The sequence below is a fragment of the Protopterus annectens genome, chromosome 13.part0 (assembly GCF_019279795.1).
Source record: "Protopterus annectens isolate FY-2018-M chromosome 13.part0, PAN1.0, whole genome shotgun sequence".
NCBI lineage: Eukaryota > Metazoa > Chordata > Ceratodontiformes > Protopteridae > Protopterus > Protopterus annectens.
In genome coordinates, this window is record NC_056747.1 from 454,699,697 (window position 1) to 454,719,619 (window position 19,923).

At 39.6% G+C, this 19,923-nt stretch overlaps 1 protein-coding gene across 7 annotated transcripts in view; it reads right to left on the reverse strand.

Annotated features, from left to right (window-relative positions):
• The window catches only part of FZR1 (fizzy and cell division cycle 20 related 1), a 1,382,318-nt gene that overhangs the window by 47,957 nt on the left and 1,314,438 nt on the right, over nt 1-19,923 (reverse strand). For all 7 annotated transcript variants that reach the window (XM_044054101.1, XM_044054103.1, XM_044054098.1 and 4 more), the window contains one exon: nt 16,479-16,583. In XM_044054101.1, the coding sequence (XP_043910036.1) occupies nt 16,479-16,583 (105 nt within the window). The remainder of the gene's footprint in view (nt 1-16,478; nt 16,584-19,923) is intronic.

The window sequence follows — 19,923 nt, forward strand, 5'->3', positions numbered from 1 at the left end:
CTTTATTACTGTCAGAAGAGGTAATCCCAGCAGTCACTACATAGTGCCTTGTATCACTTGATACAGTAAGTACTTCTCTGTTGTTTTTCTTCCCTTACCATAGGTCTGGTTTAGCTTGCTGTCATAGTAAATGACAATCCCAGTTTTATCAGCTCTCCGGGTTACTGGAAGACAACTGGCACCTCTATTGAAGACTGGTCTTAGCCTCTGACTGGCACCAGATGGCAAACCTTTTCCACTTGGGCACACACAGTCTCCTACTGGCTGACTTTCTTGTCCCTCTAACGACATGAACCCTGTCCTCAGAGAAGTGTTTGAAGCGCACCAGAATTTGATCATTTATGCCATGAGCTAGTGATTGCACAATGGGGTATATTAAGGGACCGCTGGTTTTGAACCAAAAACATTGACCATGCTGAGCAGCACTTGCTACCACCCCACTGCCATCAGCAAAAGCAGAGAACTAGTGCTGCTCGGGCCAAAAGGATGCTACAGGGAGCATTCTAGGCCATTTCTTCCACACATTTTGGACCACCTTGGGGAGCAACAGTATGAGAGGAAAGACATAGGCATACGTACCAGTCAAGCTTATGGAAAAGCTGTCTGCTGGCCAACCCTCCTTGCAAGAGTTTCTTGAGCAGAACTATACCAGTTATTTGTTTTCTAGTGATGCAAACAGGTCTAACAGGGGGACACCCCATCTGTGCATATGGTTTGTAGTATATTCTTAGAAAAAGCAGGTGGGGCTAGTGAACACAGACTTCAGTAGTACTTTTATGTGCCTGGAAAGTTAATAAATGGTCATACTGGAAAAAAAAAGTCTGCAATAACCATGTATTAAAGAATATTGTGAAGGGAAACGTCCACAACGAGATAATGGTGAAGACAAGTTAAAGAAATATAAGGGGAAATAATTTTGCACAACTCCCCATGACTGCAGATCATCAAGCTGCTGCGACGACTGCCAATTTATTCACTGCTTGGGGGGGGGGCGACTCCTCTCAATGCCCATCATTTCCAATATCACGTGAGAGGACAGTCTTCACTAATTAAATCAAAGACTTTTGTGGCATCCAGCTTAATTACCGATGGCAAGGGTAAAATTACATTTTTGTAACAATATTTACCCCATTTCTTAGTAGGAGGCATTAAGGAGCTCTGTAGTAGAAACAGAACTGATGGTAAAAAAAGTGCATTTTTGCTACACTAATGGAACCTATTGATAAAATGTATTTACTACTGAAAGTATTACCTTTTATTGACCAGTTAAAGTTAATGAATGATAAGCTATATTATTTAAACTGGGCACAATATATCATGCCTATAAATCTGAAATTATTTTAATTTTAAATTCTGTAATACCATGGAGTAAATTTATATATGGGTTCTGACTTTAGATCATTTACTCTTAGTTCACATACTGACAAATACCAGTTAACACACAAATTCATGAAATATATTTCCAGAATGTGTTTGTTTAAAAATAAACAAACAAAACAAGTACCACTTTTTAAAGTCAACCTAGGAGCAATGACTAATTAAATGGCATGCTTACAGTCCACATTAGCCAGACTGAAATTGTGAGAATTAACTCCAGACAGCAGCAGCGTTTTATCCAGCAGCACACAGTCTTGTACATCTGGGCCAAAATGCTAGACACGAAATCGTCCACATGAACTAAAACTGTTTTTTTCTTTTTTTTGTTCTATATACCTCTGTCCCCGTGCTTGCTGACAATCATGCTGCTGCCATGACTGCCAATTCATTCGTTAAGAGGGAGAGAGCTCAATGCCTATTCTTTCCACTATTAGGCAAGAGGACAGTGATCCATGGCATGGCTGTCAATAGGCATCCATAAGGAAATTTTCACTATAAATCCCTAACCCTACCCCCTTGGTGGTAATGTTAACACCTGCATCACTGCAAGGACTAAGAATACTCTGTATGCAGAAAAGTACATGATCCCACATGGGTCCTGAAAGAACTAGCACGCCTAGCTTGGGTAGTCATACCCATGCGCTTCCCACACTGATGGGGACCAGCCCCCCCCCCCCCCATCTACTACTGCAGCAATATACTCAACAGCTGAGAAACCATTAAATCCCTCCCCTCCTCAGGTGGGTGTAGCAGCAAGAAACAGCATCTTTCTCATCTCAACTAGCTCTTCCAGCAACCAGACTGCTAACTGGACTGAAGTCAATGGGCAGCAGTCTGGGCTTCCCTCTGCACCACACACACAGGTAAAACTGCAAGGTTTTGATTTGGTTACACCTTCTACTGAGCTATGTCATTACCTGACTTACTGACATAACAGGGAAGCAGACAGTAGACAACTCTGCCTAACCTCTGGGTCAATCTTATTGTTATGTTTAATCACAGTATAGGTCTGAAGTTTAATCATAGTAAGTGTCTGACTAAATACATTTTTAGTTTTATGTACATCTAAGCACTAAAACTACTCTAACAGTGCTTAGGTGTTGAAACAAGCATGGACACTATTGTAATAACTGAATTATGTGAGTCTTGACAAATTAAATCAAAGGATTTTATAGCATGCAGCTTAATTACTGATAAGCAAGGATATTTAGTATTACTAAGCTGCAAATGTATTAACACTTGAAGGTACTGACTGGCACCCAAGATAAATCTTGAGGAGCACAAATCACATTAAGTAGGAGAAAGGATGTGTTGAAGTCAGTAAACAAATACCTGACAACTTCAGTAATTTTTCTACAGTCAATATTTAATATGGTGACAGGGCAATAAAGACCAGGGTCTAGTTCAATCTTGCCTTCATTTAACATTAATACTATAGTTGCCACTTTCAACAAATATTCTCTATACATAATAAAATTTTGCAATGTAACCATGAGGTCCCAGGTATTTTTCATTTTAATAGATTTACTGCTTTAGTTACATTCTGAGCAATAAACTGAATTTTATAGGTTCATAGGACTATACACTAGGCTATTGGCCCGAAGGCCCTTCTAAAACTAGCCAAGAATTTCACCCATGTTCCCACAGTCAGCACCTGACATAGGTGGGATCCCAGGGGTATATTTTCTGTTTGCCAACCAGTCCAGGTTCCTCTTAAAGAGGGCTAGTGAGATACTCTGCTTGACATGGAGAGGAAGTCTATTCCATAGATGGGGGAGTCGTTGGGACACAAATCTATCCTTACAAGTTCTATTAATGTTGCAGACCAGGTTGAGACCTTGTGTGTGGGTTGCGCGAGTGGAGATTGACTTGCAGATATGCAGCAACTCCATCAAGGCTGAGTCTGAGACAGCCTTGTATGCCAGACATAGGTCACCGCTGAGCAGTCAGCATGAGACTGAGTAGAGGGACAGGGCTTTTAGCCTATATGTATAGGATAGGTGTTTGAGACCCTTGATTTTCCTGGTCAGGAACCTCTGTGGTCTCTCCAACTGATGCATGTGCTTGGCAAGGTACACACAAAATGGATCATTGTACTCGATAATGGGTCTGATAAGGGAGGAATACAGGGATGATATGACCTTCTTGGTCCTGGATGAAATACCCTTCGTTATAAAGTGGGTCATGTAGAAAGCCTTCCGTACAACGGAGGCAACATGGTGGTCAAAAGTCAGGTTGCTATCAACCTGGGTGCCCAAGTCCCTCACAACTGATTGCGTGCTTAGTACATTGTTATTAACTTGATAATTAGTGGGGACACCATTTTCCCCAAAGGAGATAATGATGCATTTCTTGGCATTCAGTTTGAGGCCATGCTTCTGGCCTCTTGGAGGATGTTCACATCACTAGGAGAATTTATAACAGTGCTCAGCTTGCAGTCATCTGCAAACTCAGTCAGCCACAGACCACTGGTTTTGGTTTGCACCTCAGAAAAGTATATCCCAAACAGTAGAGGCCCCAAGATCGATCCGTGAGGTACGCCGCTTGTTACGGATCTACTACTAGAGGTGGCTTCCCCTACTTTAACTAAGTGGGTTCTATCAGTGAGCCAGTTAGCTACCCATCTGGTAACATATGGGTTGATGCCTAGCTGGAAGAGTTTATCTATTATGCCAGAGTGGGGAGTAGTGTCGAAGGATTTGGCTAGGTCAAGGTAGGTGGTGGTGTGCACTGTCTTGCCCTCATCCATGGCTTTGGTGACTGTTTTGAAGAAGGTGACCAAGTTTTTAACAGGCACCATCTCCCTTTGACAAAACCAAACTGTGTGGGATCAAGCGTTTGGAGGTTGCCAATGTCCTTGTTTAGAAGGTCCATGATAATGTGTTCCATGGCCTTGCAGATCAGGCTAGTTAGGCTGCTGGGCCTATAACTGCCTGGGTTAGTAGACACTCCACCTTTGTGCAGAGAGATGACAGTGGCTGTCCTTCATTCTACTGTGACGAAGCAAGTGCACAGGCTTTGGTTGAATAGGGTGCCTAGTGGTGCTGAGAGCTCTTGCCTGAGTTCATGTAGTACACGGCCAGGGATGTTGTCGGGTCCCATGCAGGCTGTATTTTTTGCCTTTGAGAGGGCAATAATAACCTGCTCCCTGGTGATGATGGGAGGGGGGGGCAGGTGTTTGGGATGTCCTGGTTTACTGATGGGGGTAAAGTTTTCACTGAACTTGTCTGCTAGCAGGTTGGCTATATCTATGGTGGTTGTTTATGTGGTATTCTTGACCACCAATTTAAAGCACACTTGGGAGTTACCTTTGAGACTGAGGATGTATGCGAAGAAGGCCTTGTGATTGTCCATAGTGGATGTGACCAACTGACTCGAAGTTAGCCTTAGAGGATTTCACCAGTAATTTTGGGGAAAAACAGTTCTGGACCTGAGGAAGTCAATACAAGGTGACAAAGTACGATGCAAGTGTCTTACTGACAAGGGTTAAGAGTCAGTAATTACTTGAGCATCATTCATTTTAGTAATGTACCTACCTAAAGCCTTTTTAAGTTCCACATCAAGAAACCAATGGCGTCCCCATTCAATCATAGATTACTACTTGGCTATTTCTAACATTCTTATTCTCCTATTCAGACCTCCTTACCGTATTAAAAAGGGCAGAATGCTATTGATGCGCACACAAAAAAAAAAGGGGGGGGTATAAAAAACATTGCACTACTGTACCACACTATGTATCAGACAATTACTGTACTGCACAGCAAGAATGACAACAAATATATTTCAAAACTAAATTATGACAAATCTTGGCTGCACATTTGCATATATTTTTTTACAGTATCCTCTGTATTAATACATTGTAGCCACTTTGCTTTATATGGCTTGGAAGGTTGGTTAACATGTTCCATACAAAGGACACAGTTTCTTTAAATTTCTTCAAACTTTTTTTAAAATTTCTGCACCAAAAAATGTTTATAAGCTTGATTTATTGTATTATGAGATGTTCTGATGAAGCAAAAGTGTTCTGGGTGAAAGCACTTAACTTTTTCAGTCAATTTATACAATATTTGGAATACTTTCCAATGTTTTTAGCTTAGTTATAATAAACCCGTTTTATGCTGGCAAGTGGTGAAGCACTTATTGGTGATTCTGGGGCTGTTTGCTGTATTTGTTTGTTCCGAATTGGATTATATTCTGTTGTTGCCCTCCAGCCATGGACATCACCGGTGTCGTACCACTAAAGGAATCGGGAGAAGAGAAGGAGAACTTTCTGGCTTACGAGACAAGATAGTACTGCTCAAGGGTGAAATAAGTAAACTGTTTCAGTTGGTACACAAATTACACAGCAATGACCGTGCTACGAAATCATCTTGCTTACTTAAAGATCCGGACAATTTTAACACTCAAGGTACCAATGGTATCAATACAGAGGATAACCCTAATTGTGACAATCTGTTATTAGGGGAGAACAAAATGGTAAGCAGTACCATTTCACAACAGAGAGCTTAATACATCTGTCGGGGAGATAGATACAAATAATGACAGTTTTATTTTACCTGATGGGCAAGGCACTTGCCACAGAGGTAGTCCGAAGGGACATACTAATGTTTTGGACATAACTGAGCCTTTGAACAGCAGCAAGATTAATTTAACAAATTTCACGGTCGATTTTTCGATTTATGATGTGGAAGATGAGGCCAAACGAACTGGCGCCAAGCCGAAAAGAATGCTACCACTAAAACGTATTCTTCAGTAACTAGCAGCGTTACACAACATAAAAAAGGTACTGTTATTACTAATACTCATTCTGGCCTCAGTTGAGAAAGAGTTGGACTTACAAATAAAGACAATCAGTTCAATCAATTTTTAACAGTAAATTGTAACCTAGATAGTATGAAGCATAATCAAAACATTAAGTCTCCCGACCTGGACAATGCGGGGAGCTTAAAAAGCATGATTTATTCATTGGGTAAAAAACTTAAAAGCATTAATGGACTGAAAGTTGATAATGCTTATTTGCTTAAATGCACTAAAATGAAAACAGTCCCAATGGGTTTGAGGTTTTTTAAACAACCTATAGGTTTAGATCTAACTAATAATGGTACTAATGTATTTAATGCATTTTTTAATGAATGTGGTTTTAATTTTATGCGACTGCTTCTAAAATTTAATGATGAGAAGTTATGTAAGTTAGTACAGAAAACTGACAATCTGAACACTAAGATAATTAATGACCTGTTATTTTCCGAATGGGAAAAATTGTATACTAAACAATTTCAGTTAGCTGAAAGATGGATAAATAATATCAGAGATAGAAAGTTTAAAAAATACAAAGAGATGCTGATCAATATAAGAAGAACACGGCTTATTTATGGCCTAAGGAAAAAGAAAAGAGTAGATATGATAAAAGGATTAATAGTCAAATACAGGGAGAAAGAGATGCTCAAGACAGACCACATTATTATAGAGAACAAAATTTTCAGAAGGGCAATCTAGCTCAGGGACAACCATTTCAGAACAGAGCGCAGCAACAGTATTACCATCCAAATATAAGGACCAATCAGAAGTATTGGTGGAAGAACAAATAGTGGGTGAATCACCAAACAATGTTTATCAGGTTGAAGACATTGTAATTACAGACAATATATATATATATATATATATATATATCTATACAATAATTTTAGTATTTATAACTATTCTAATGCAACAATACGTCGTTCACATTTTGATTTATTAACTGAGGGTATAAAATACATACCCAATCCCAAATTCAACCTTGTTGACTGTCTATGTGAGTTTAAAAATATATTAGGAAAGTTAACTTAGATGTGTTATTTAAAGATAAACCTCAGATTCACGTTAATAAAAACAAAAACACTGTAGATATGCTAAAAAAAGCTAGTACTTATATTCCACCTAGTCATCCTACAGTGGATATTTATGACAAAATTGAGACAAGGGAAATTTATCAAATGTATAACAAGTTTAGAGAAATTACACATACCAGCAATTTAACTAAGGAGTAAGGGAAAATATTAAGAGACTTACAAAAGGATAACAATATCAGGGTGATGAAGCCTGATAAAGGGAGCGGGATGGTCTTATATGATAGTATCGAATATACAAAAAAGATGTACGATATTTTGTATTACTCTGGCAATTATGAATCAAAATCTCTTTATGAGATTAATATAGCCTACCAAATAATTGATTCATATTTGGAAGAATATTTAACTGAAGGAAGACTTACTAGTGATCTATACAATTATTTAAAGGTTAAACATCCTAAATTAGCCACTTTGGTAAGTATACCCAAAGTACATAAGGATACTTCGGATCCACCTTTTAGACCCATTGTATCAGGTAGTAAATCTAAAACGTTTCCATTAGGTGAAAATATAGATACCAAGTTAAAATATATATATATATATATATATATATATATATATATATATATATATATATATATATATAATGTCATACACCACATGGTAAAAGATTCATGGGAGTTATTAAGTAAATATCCCACTGATGCATGGAAAGAAGGAACCATGTTTGTCACTATTGATGTTACTAATCTCTTTTCATGCATCCCTAAACAAGAAGGTTTAGAAGCATTCAATAACAGCATCGTTAAATATACCAATTTCAATTGGGATGAAATATGTTTAATTTTGGAGCTTATGTCCATAGTACTCGACAATAAAGTACAGTTTTGTACCTTCCATAAATGTAGATGTTCGAGTGTAAAGACTGCTGCAGTTACACTTGGGTTATCCTGCCGTCAGGCGGTCCCGCAGTCGGTCAGAGTTCCAAAGTCTTGGTCCGGCGTCGGTTGCTTTCGCCTCCTCCCAGACGTCAGTGCGACAGGGGTAAATAAGATGCAGCCGACGCCATTTTCTTCAGTTTTTCTTGCCCCAGATGTCAGGTGCCCCCAAATAGACAGGCAATACAAATTACGAGTAAACAATACAAAAGTAAATCAAACAACCATGTTTAGTTACCAGCAAATACTCCCCATAGGTAATAAAGGGTAGATATCCTAGGTAAATGCCAAAAAGTAAGAGGGGAAGGAGGGAGGGTAACTTGGACTGCAGCAGTGTTTACACTCGAACATCTACACTTATGGTAGGTACAAAACTGTACTATGTTCATCATGTTACACTGCTGCAGTCATTACACTTGGGTGGAATCCCAAAGCTGAGGTAGAGAGGCTGGATCTATAAGGCATTAGGGGTGGCTCTAAGTCCCTGCAGTACACTAGTGGCGAAGCGTGCTCTGGATTTGGAGTATAAAGGCAAATGGTAATGTTTGGTGAAGGTATGCACAGAACTCCATGTTGCTGCTTCCAAAATATCCTTGGTAGATACTCCTCTGAGGTAGGCACCTGAAGTGGCTGTTGCCCTGGTGGAGTGAGATCTAATGCTGCTAGGTACATGTTTCCCATGGTGGGTGTAGCAGAAACGTAATACAGTGTCCTATCCATTTTGAAATTGTCTGCTTTGAAATGGCTTTTCCCTGTGCTCCTGCAGCGTATGCTACCAATAATTGCTCAGATTTTCTGAAAGCTTTGGTTTTGTCCAAGTAGAAGCGTAACTGCCTGTGAATGTCCAAAGAATGTAGTACTCTCTCCCCTTTGTTCTGTGGTTTTGGATAAAAAGTTGGCAAGTGAATAGTTTGGTTTAGAGCCACACTTGATACCACCTTTGGCATAAACGTAGGGTTGATTCTTAAGGACACCTTGTCCTGTTGGAAGATGAGGAAAGGTTCCACTGCCATTAGTGCCTGTAATTCTGAAACTTCGTGCTGATGTTATTGCCAGTAGCAGAGCAGTTTTCCAAGAGATGTATTTTAATTCTGCTGTGTTAGCTGGCTCAAAAGGAGGTAATATTAATTTTTCCAAAACAAAGTTGAGGTCCCAAGTAGGTGTAGGTGCGCTACGGGCGGTCTTATGTTTTTAGCCCCTCTGAGGTATTGTTTGAGCAAAGGATTAGAAAAAACTGGTGGAGCCACATTGTAATGAGCAGAGATAGCTGAGGTGTGGATCTTGATGGATGAAAAAGAAAGGCCCTTGTCCAGCATCTCAGTTAAGTATTGCAGTATCTGAGGAATGTCTGGGACTAGAGGGTCAAGGCTGTGTGCTTGGTTCCAGGCACAGAATCTCTTCCATTTGTCCAAGTATGCTTTCCTGGTGCTAGGCCTTCTGGCCTCCAGAATGACATCCGTAACAGCTTTGGCGAGAGGCATTGCTTGCTAGACTAAGGAATTTTCCATGCAGCTAGGTTTAAGGTGTTTAGCTGGCTGTGAAGTATCGGATTGTTGTGCTGTGTCAGCAAATGTGGGATTTGAGGCAAAATCTAGGGTGGTTCTTGTGTTAAGTTCTTTAGGATTGGGTATCAGTGCTGGTGTGGCCAGTCTGGTGCAATCAGGATCACTTTTGGCTCTTCCTGCCTGGCTTTTAGGAGTACCTTTGGAAGGAGAGGTAAAGGTGGGAAAGCGTATACTTGTAGTTTTTTCCAGCTGAATGAGAGGGCATCCACTTTCCATGCTTGTGGATGGTAGCTCCTTGTGCAGAATTTCTGTAATTGGCAGTTTTTTGGGGTGGCAAACAGATCTATGTCCGGGCTCCCCCATTTTTGTGTTATCATTCTGAATATTTGTGGGTTTAGCTTCCATTCGTGTGGGTCCATAATGTTTCTGCTTAGGTAGTCTGCCAGTGTGTTTTTCTCTCCTGGCAGGAATTGTGCTTACAGATGAACTTGGTAGCTTAGAGCTGTGTTCCACAAGGTCATGGCTTGTCTGCAGAGGGGGTAGGAGTGTGTGCCCCCTTGCTTGTTTATGTACCACATAACTGTGGTGCTGTCTGTCTTTAGTACTAATTGTCCTGGATGCAGTAGGTCCTTGAAAGCTATAATAGCATTTTGTACAGCTAGCATCTATTTTTGATTGATGTGGAGATGTCTTTGCTCTGTGGGCCACTCGCCCTGGATACATTGTCCTGCCATGTGTGCTCCCCAGACGTAATCCGATGCATCTGTTGTCAGTGTCTGCCTGGCTGTGGGTTGAGTGAAAGGATGTCCCTTGTTGAGGTGACAAGCGTGTGCCCACCATCGAAACTCCTGTTGTACAAGGAATTAGTGGTATAACTGTTTCCAAACTTTGACAGTGTTGAGACCATACGCTCTTTAGGTACCATTGTACTTTTCTCATATGCAGTCTGGAATATGGAATTAGTAGTATGCAAGATGCCATGTAGCCCAAGGCCTGCAAAATTTTTATTGCAGGGAGTTGGGTCTTTGTTGCCATTAATTGAAAATATTGAGTCAGTTGTCCTTGTTTGTCTGGTGTGAGATAAGCCATCTGGGCCGTTGTGTTCAAGCTAGCACTCAGGAATATTATCTGTTGTGAGGGCACTAGTTTTTATTTCTTTTCGTTTACTGTGTACCTCAGGCAACTTAATAACTTTTTTACGTACGCCAGATGTTTCAGTAGAATGTCCTTGCTCTCTGCTTGAATCAGGCAGTCATCCAGGTATGGGTAAATTTGAATTCCTTTTTGCCTGCAAAATGCAATTACTGGTGCCAGGCACTTTGTGAAGATCCTGGGCGCAGCAGATAAGCCAAAGGGCAGTGCAAAGAATTGATAGTGCATTGAACCAGCAAGAAATCTGAGGTATCTTCTGCAATTTTGTCTGATAGGGACATGCAGGTATGCCTCTGAGGTCCAAAGTCATGAGCCAAGCTTTCTTGCCCAGCATGGGAAGAAGCTGCTGTAGTGTCAACATCTTGAATTTCGGAACATCCAGGTAAGTGTTTAGTGTAGAAAGGTCCAGAATGGGTCTCCAGGCTTTGTCTTTTCTGGGAACCAGAAAGAATCTTGAGTAAAATCCTTGTCCTTGTTCTTGTGGTGGTACCTTTTGAATAGCTCTCATGTCCATGAGTGCTGTAATTTGTTTTTGAGCCTCTGCCCCTTGACTTGGTGGCAGATTTGGCATTCCTTTTAATCTTGGCAAGGTGTGGAAATGGAACCTGTAACCTTGAGATACGATGTTGAGAACCCATTTGTCTTTGGTGATGCAATGCCAATTGTGATAGAAAAGTGCCAGTTTTCCTCCTAAGGGGGGCTGCCAAGAGAGAGCTGTTTGGCAGCTGTAGTGGAAAGTCACTGAGGCTGTTTTTTTATAAGGTTGAGGCCTGTCTTCACATTCTTTCTGGCCTGGTGTGCCCCATTGTCGAGGCCTGTAAGGGCCTTGTGTCTGACCTCTACCTCTTGGACGTCTGTATCTGCCCCTTTGAGGTCTATCTGTGACTGGAAAGGACCAATTCTTTGTTGGCCAAGTTCTGCTAAAACGAGGAGGCTGAACCTGTAAGAAATCTTTCCCCGTTTGCATAGATTTTGCCTTATCCTCCATCGTCTTTAATACCTCCTCTGCCTTAACTCCAAACAGCACATCCCGTTGCAAAGGTGCATCCAATAATTTGACCTTAACATGACCTGGTAATGTATGTTCTTTTAACCAAGCATGCCTTCTAATGACAGAGCCTGTAACTGCTGCTCTACAGGAGGCCTCTAAGGAATCAAACCCACATTGCAAAGTATGTTTTCCCACTTGTTCAGCTGCATGCAATAAATCCTGCATTTCTTTTAAGTTAGGAGGACCTGATTCTGGTAGCATCTTTTGTTTCAAATGAGACATCAAAAATTGCTGATATTTTAGCATTTGAAACTGGCAATTCAGGGCTCTCATTGCTAAAGTTGCAGACGTATATACCTTTTTTTCCCATCTGTCTAATGCTCTGGAATCTCTGTCAGAGGGGACTGGGTTTTTTGCTGATGAGGCCTTAATCCCTTTGGGTCCCTGAGAAATAGTTTCAGGGTCAGCAACAGGGCTTTTGTACAGAAATTTGTGAGAGTCAGGGACTCTGTAATATCTAGCAGATTTAACTGGGGCTGGGGGTAAGGAGTCCGGGTTCAAACTGGATTCAGTGTACACATCATCCACAATGTCTAAAACTGGTGGAATAGCAAGGGTTCTGTGTTGGGGCAATAAAAGGAAGTCTCTGAGTCTTTTCTTGGATTCTGAGAAATCCTGGCCTTCCCAATGGAAATGCTCTCTCATGGTATGTAAGGTCTCCCCAAAGGAGTAATCCTCAGGCGGAGAGGCTGATGGAATTGATTCCTCAGCATCAGAATCCTCATAAGGGGGTAAAGAATATCCTAGGTCCGAGGAAGAGTCAGACGAGAGGGACACCTGGTCAGAAGAGTCATAGTCTGCATCCTGCCTGGGCCTTTTATCAGGAGGGGGGTGGGACCCCCTGATCAGAGTGATCAGGTCCTCGGCCATTTTTAGCATCTGTTTCTTAGGCATGGAAGCCTGTCCTGGACAGAGTTGTGTCCGTTTCTTTGCTTTTAAGGGGGGCTTAGATTTAACAGAGGGTTTAATAGTTAACTGGGTAGGTCTGAAAACACCCTCTGTAGCTGTGGAATGCTCAGCTACTTCAGTTTTCTCTGTAGGTTTAGGATCGGTAAACTGAAGGCCTAGTGCATCTGAAGGACCAGCCAGCTCCACGTGGGAGTCGGAGGCGGTCTGTGGTTCTGTGGAAGCGGTCGTCAGGGGCTGCGTAGGCGCCTTGCTGAAAACCGGAGAACTGGCGACCGGTCTAGAAGAGGCCTCATCGTCCATTTTGGGCCTCGGATGCCTATCTTTGTCCTTGTGCTTTTTATGCATTGCGGTCGTCGGAATTTCCAACGACATGGTATAATTGAATTTTCTACCAAAATAATGTTGGGCAAAATCAAACCGACGTTTAAGAGTGCGCTTGTTAAACCTAGCACAAAACCAACAACCAGTGACGTCGTGGTCAGGGCCTAGGCATGGAATACAATAGGAGTGGAAATCCTTATGAGGTATTTGCTTCCCACAAGAAATACAGTTATTAACTTTTACTGACATCGGTCTGAGGCAAGAAAAAGTTTCCCCAACGGGGTACTTTGCTTTTTTTTTTTTAGAAGACTTCGGTTCTGGTTTCGGAATGAAAATCTCAGGAGTTGGCCGACCGGCACTTGCGAACTGCTTCTGCTTCGGGCACCGCGTGGCAAGAAAGACTGAAGAAAATGGCGTCAGCTTCATCTTATATACCCCTGTCGCACTGAGGACGCAACAGCAACCGACGCTGGACAAAGACTTTGGAACTCTGGCCGACTGCGGGACCGCCTGACGGCAGGATAACCCAAGTGTAATGCCTGCAGCAGTGTAACACGATGAACATCTACATTTATTTCGAGGGGTAACATTTCAAGCACACCAGGGGGGTAGCTATGGGGGCAGTGTATGCTCCCATATATGCCAACCTGGTCATGCTTGATTGGGAAGACACTCAATTGTTCCCCAGTGAACACTTTAAATACATTAAACATTACTCCAGATTCCTGGATGATATGTATATACTATGGGAGGGTGACATGGACAGACTTCAGTCATTTATTCAATTTCTTAATCAAAGTAGTAAATATTTAAAATTCACTTTTACACATAATTATGAAGGTGGGGCTTATCTTGATACTTACATGTACCGCCAGGGAGGTAGACTAAAATCTAAAATATATCAGAAAAGCACATTTTCCAACAACTATTTGGAGTATGGCAGTTGCCACCCTGACAACGTCAAATACAATGTATTTAAAGGGCAGTGCATTCGAGCTGCACGAATGACTTCTGAATATGACAATATGATAGAGGAATTGAACTTCATAATGAAGTTATTCCAACAAAGAGGTTATCCCCAACATATGATGGAAAACATTGTACAATATATTACTCAGGAATGGGACATAAAATATAAGCCTCTATTAGGAGCTGGGACAGAGGTAATATTGAGTCAAAATATTGGACATAACAACACTGTGGCAGGCCTATACCAAAGATCCTGCATTATACAATATAATTTAGTTGCTAAAGAAGTAAAAAATTTGATGTATAAATATTGGTATTTGGTAATGGGTGATACTACTTTGACAGATATTATGGGTATTAAACCCAATTTTATTTATAAAATGGGACGAAATATTAAACAGTATGTAGAACAACATTTTAGAGGGGTAAAGAACATTAAAAAAGGACACAGTGCACACAGTAAGAAATGTGGTGCATGTAATCAATGTAGTTATATATTGGAAAAAGATAAAATAATGTTAGAGAATGGACATAAGACATTAGTAAGGTTTAAGTCAGGTAAATGTAATACCAAAATGATTATACATATGGCAAAGTGTAATATTTGTTCTAGTTACTATGTAGGTAAGACAAAGATGTTTTAAAAAGAGAATTTACGATCACACCTATAGTATTAGAACAAAACATACCACAAACATGCTATATAGACACATTGAGAAGAAAGGGGATAATCACCAGTTTAAATTTGACATTTTAGATGCAATTAATATGGACCCCAGAGGAGGGGATAAAAATTTACTGAATTATAAGGAGGTATGGTGGCAGATATACCTGGACACAACTACCCCCCCTGGACTTAATGATCATATTCCAGTTAAACCCATATTGGAGATATCGCAGTAATACTAGGTCATTGCATAGTCATATATATAAAAACGAAAACGGTTTAGGATGAACATAGAAGGTTGTCATTAATACATGTATTAATTTAAATACTAACTTAAATACTCCCATAATAGTGGAAAAAGTATTTATATACATAGTTTTTGGGTTAGTCAGAGAGTATATAGACACATTTCATACACTAGTTGTATGACATGCTTTTTGGGACCCACACATTACATAGCAAGTGTGTGTGGTTAAGAGATATTCTATTTAGTTATTTTAGATTTTTATGTATAGTTTTAACAGTTAATAGTGACAATTTCATATATTTTTATGACTGTTTATATACACACAAGTAGTACCTAGGTTGCACATTTGTATATATTTTTTTTACAGTATCCTCTGTATTAATACAATGTAGCCACTTTGCTTTATATGGCTTGGAAGGTTGGTTAACATGTGCAGTACAAAGGACACTGTTTCTTTAAATTTCTTCAAACTTTTTTAAAAATTTCTGGCGCCAAAATTTTTTTCATAAGCTTGATTTATTGTATTATGAGATGTTCTGATGAAGTCCAAGTGTTTTGGGTGAAAGCACTTAACTCAGTCAATTTATACAATATTTGGAATACTTTCCAATGTTTTTAGCTTAGTTATAATAAACCCGGTTTATGCTGGCAAGTGGTGAAGCACTTATTGGTGACTCCAGGGCTGTTTGCTGTATTTGTTTGTTCCGAATTGGATTATATTCTATTTCTAACATTCTTATTCTCCTATTCAGACCTCCTTACCGTATTACAAAGGGCAGAATGCTAATGTTGCACACTTAAAAAAAAAAAAAAAAAAAAAGGGGGGGGGGGGTATAAAAAAACATTGCACTACTGTACCACACTATGTAGCAGACAATTTCTGTACTGCACAGCAAGAATGACAAAAAATTTATTTCAAAACTAATAATGACAAATCTTGTAACACAGCAACATTTCCAGAAAAGGAATTCTGCTACATTTCATTAGACAAACTAGAATACAAGAATAAGGCATGATGTTTGCCACGTGAATGTAAAAAAGTAAAGCAACCATATTTTACAATTTCTATACTTAAAACTGCATAACGCAAATGACAGCAGCATCAAGAGAATGCAAAGGCTGAGTGGTTGAGATTGCTACCTCACACTTTCAAATGCTGGGATTCAGTTCTGATTTTGGTCGTCAGTGTGGAGATAACATGCTTACTCAATGCTTTTGTAGATTTTCTTGCATGCTGAATGAATGGCTTATCATAGAATTGCCAATACACACTACACGTATGCATGTTGCTTTCGCTAGGATAATGGTTGAAGTAGTCTGGTAAGGATTAGCTACTTCCACTTACCAGAACCATGGTAAACACTTTTTTTTTTTTTTTTTTTTGAGGGAGTATTATAATATCATTACTGTGTTTTAAAGCATGCAAAAATACAAACCACCACCAAATACAAAGTAGCAACCATCTTTAGCAAACAACGTAAACATTTTTTCTTATTGCTACTAGTACTTACCAAGTATAAGACTCTGTAGGAATGCCCTGTTAACTTAGCTACTTGCGTTAATGATGGGTATTTCCACACTAAAATCTGATTCTGTGAGTATCCGTGTGTACTGACCTACAAATAAAAATGGAATGGTTTTAGCCTTGGTCAAACACAAACATATTACCTATACAGACAACAAATATTAAGATGTTGATATACATATATAAGCACACACTATACACCAGAGTTTAGAAATGACTTGAGCATAAGTGAAGCCACCTAAATTTCTCCTTTGGTCTCACATCACATACAAGCAATAATGCCCAACAGGGGGTGTGTGTTATGGTGTAAATAATGCCCGCTCAGAGGTGAGGCTCGACACCACAGGCAAAGGGCCTCTACACCCCTGGAAGGGCATTACGTACACAATAACACACACCCTGGAGGGCATCATTATGCTTAGAGAATGAACTGGCTTTCTGTTAAATTGTGTTTTTTTTAATTATTAACTGTATATACAGTGGATATAAAAAGTTTACATGCCCCTGTTAAAATGCCAGGTTTTTCTGATATAAAAAAATGAGACCACAATAAATCATTTCAATACGTTTCCCACCTTTAATGTGACTATAACATGTACAATTCAACTGAAAAACAAACAAATCTGTTAGGGGAAAAAATATAAAAAATAAAAAACGTACAATACGCTGGCTACATTGTGTGCACACTCCCTTAAACTAATACTTTGCTGTGTGTGCACACCCTTAAATGAATACTTTGTTGAAGCACCTTTTGATTTAATCACAGCATTCAATCTTCCTGGGTAGGAGTCTAGCAGCATGACACATCTTGACTTGGCAATATTTGCCCACTCTTCCTTACAAAAGCACTCCAAATCTGTCAGATTGCAAGGGCATCTCTTATGCACAGTATTGCAAGGGCATCTCTTATGTACAGTCCTCTTCAGGTCACTCCACAGATTTTCTATTGGATTTAGATCTTGACTATGGCTGGGCCACTCCACAACTTTAATTTTCTTCTGGTGAGACCATTTTTTGTTGATTTGGATATATGCTTGGGGTCACTGTCGTGTTGGAAGGTGAAATTCCTCATCTTCAGCTTTCTAGCAGACGCCTGAAGGTTTGGGCCAAAAGTGACTGGTATTTGGAACTGTTCATAATTCCCTCCACCTTGACTAAAGCCCCAGTTCCAGCTGAAAAAAAAACAACCCCAAAGCATGATACTGCCACCACCATGCTTCACTGTGGGGATGGTGTTCTTTTGGTGATATGAAGTGTTATTTTTGCGCCAAATGCACCTTTTGGAATTGTGGCCAAAAAGCTCAACCCTGGTCTCATCAGACCATAACATTTTCCCACATGCTTTTGGGAGATTTGATGTATTGTTTTGCAAATTTTAGCCAGCCCTGGATATTTTTCTGTGTAAGAAAAGGCTTTCAACCCTACCCCATAGTCCGGACAGATGGAGAATACGGCAGAGTGTTGTCACATGTAGTACACAACTAGTACTTGCCAGAAATTCTTGCAGCTCCTTCAGTGTTGATGTAGGTCTTTTGGCAGGCTTCCCTGACCAGTTTTCGTCTCGTCTTTTCAATTTTGGAGGGACGTCCAGTTGTTTGCAATGTTACTGTTGCCCCATATTTTCTCCACTTTTTGATAACTGTCTTCACTGTGTTCCATGGTATAGCCAGTTTTATGAACATTTTTTTGCACCCTTCTCCTGACTGATACCTTTCCACAATGAGATCTCTTTGATGCTTTGTAAGCTCTCTGCGAACCATGGCTTTTGCTGTAGCAGGCAACTGAGTAAATGTCAGGAAAATCCTACTAGGACAGCTGAACATTATTTGGAGTTAATCAGAGTCTCTCTGATTGATGGCAGGTGTGTGCCCAAGAAGATTTAATGCTGTAATTAAATCAAAAGGTGCTTCAACAAAGTATTAGTTTAAGGGTGTGCACACACAACAAAGTATTAGTTTAAGGGTGTGCACACTTATGCAACCAGCTTATTGTACGTTTTTTATTTTTTATATTTTTCCCCTAACAGATGTTAGTTTTTCAATTGAACTCTACAGGTTATAGGTCACATTAAAGGTGGGAAAAGTTTTGAAATAATTTACTGTGATCTCATTTTTTTATAACAGAAAAACCTGACAGTTTAACAGGGGTGTGTAAACTGTTTATATCCACTGTAAGTGTATGTGTGCGTATTTTTTTTAAATATTGATGCAAAATAGCTCCTCCACCTACTGTTTCAAACTTCTGTAGTATATGCTGGCAAATCACTAGGGGTTGAAGTCACTAAATAATGAGTTAGGTTTCAGTTTCAGACAATCGTAGCTCTCTCAGAAGAATCGGGAACAAATCCAGAACTAATCAGGGACACTTAAAATATTAGTATTACTAACTTGAGCCATTGACAAAATATCAGAATGTAAATTAAAATACATATTTACTGAAGTAAAAAAGTCTAAATCTTATTGTCATTAAATACAACTCACCACCCTTTTTTTTTTTTTTTTTGCAAATGTCAGTATTTTTAGAAGGGATTAAGGGAGGCACAGCTAAAATCTGAGTCAAAATCAGGGAAGAATAAGTGTGCTGGACTTAATAACCTTCAGAAATTGCATGTTAACATAAATAGTGTCATTACAGTAACTTTCTAACTTTATAAGAGGAATATTTAAAGTCTGCCTATTTTTGAGCTTTTGTCCCCCCCCCCCCCCCCGTATTACCCCGTAGGCATTACCTGTACGTTAACACCCTGCTGGAAAACATTCTTTCTCCAAATCAGAGTGGGGATGTACAGGTTGCCCATTCTGTAAAATAAACTGAAGCATCAATATACAGAACAAGGTCCAAGTATAATGACAAAGTAAAAGAATGTACTTGCCCACCACCCCCCCAAAAAAGAAAGAAAATACAGAAAAACAAAATTAAAGAATTAGGCAGATTAAAGAAGAAAAGTAAAAGCAAACAACCTATAGTCTAATAAAATATTTTGAAAATTTCCAGTAAAATGCAGTCAGATACCTATAACACAGAATGAGTAATTAAGTAAGCAAATAAATTAACATTTGAAATATAAATGAAGCACAAAAGACTGAACCCAAAGCCTGAACTTCGACAGCAGCATAAATATCAAACAATAAAGCAACTGTCTTTCATATGTACAACATAAAAGAATGTCAAACGTTTTGGCTTCAATTGAATGCCTTTATAAAGCACTTCTTCTAGTTTGAGGCCACTGTAAAATGGAAACAAACACAACACAGTGTAAAACAGTCAAACACAGCTGTTTATTTATGGAACAGATGCTGGCTCAAAGAAAGGAATATACTCATCAAATCAAAACAGCGACTTATCATTCCAGCTTTGGCTATTTGTGAAACAAGAAAAAACAAGTAATACACCAAGTCTTGGGGATGGTAACTGTGATGCCTCACCACTGG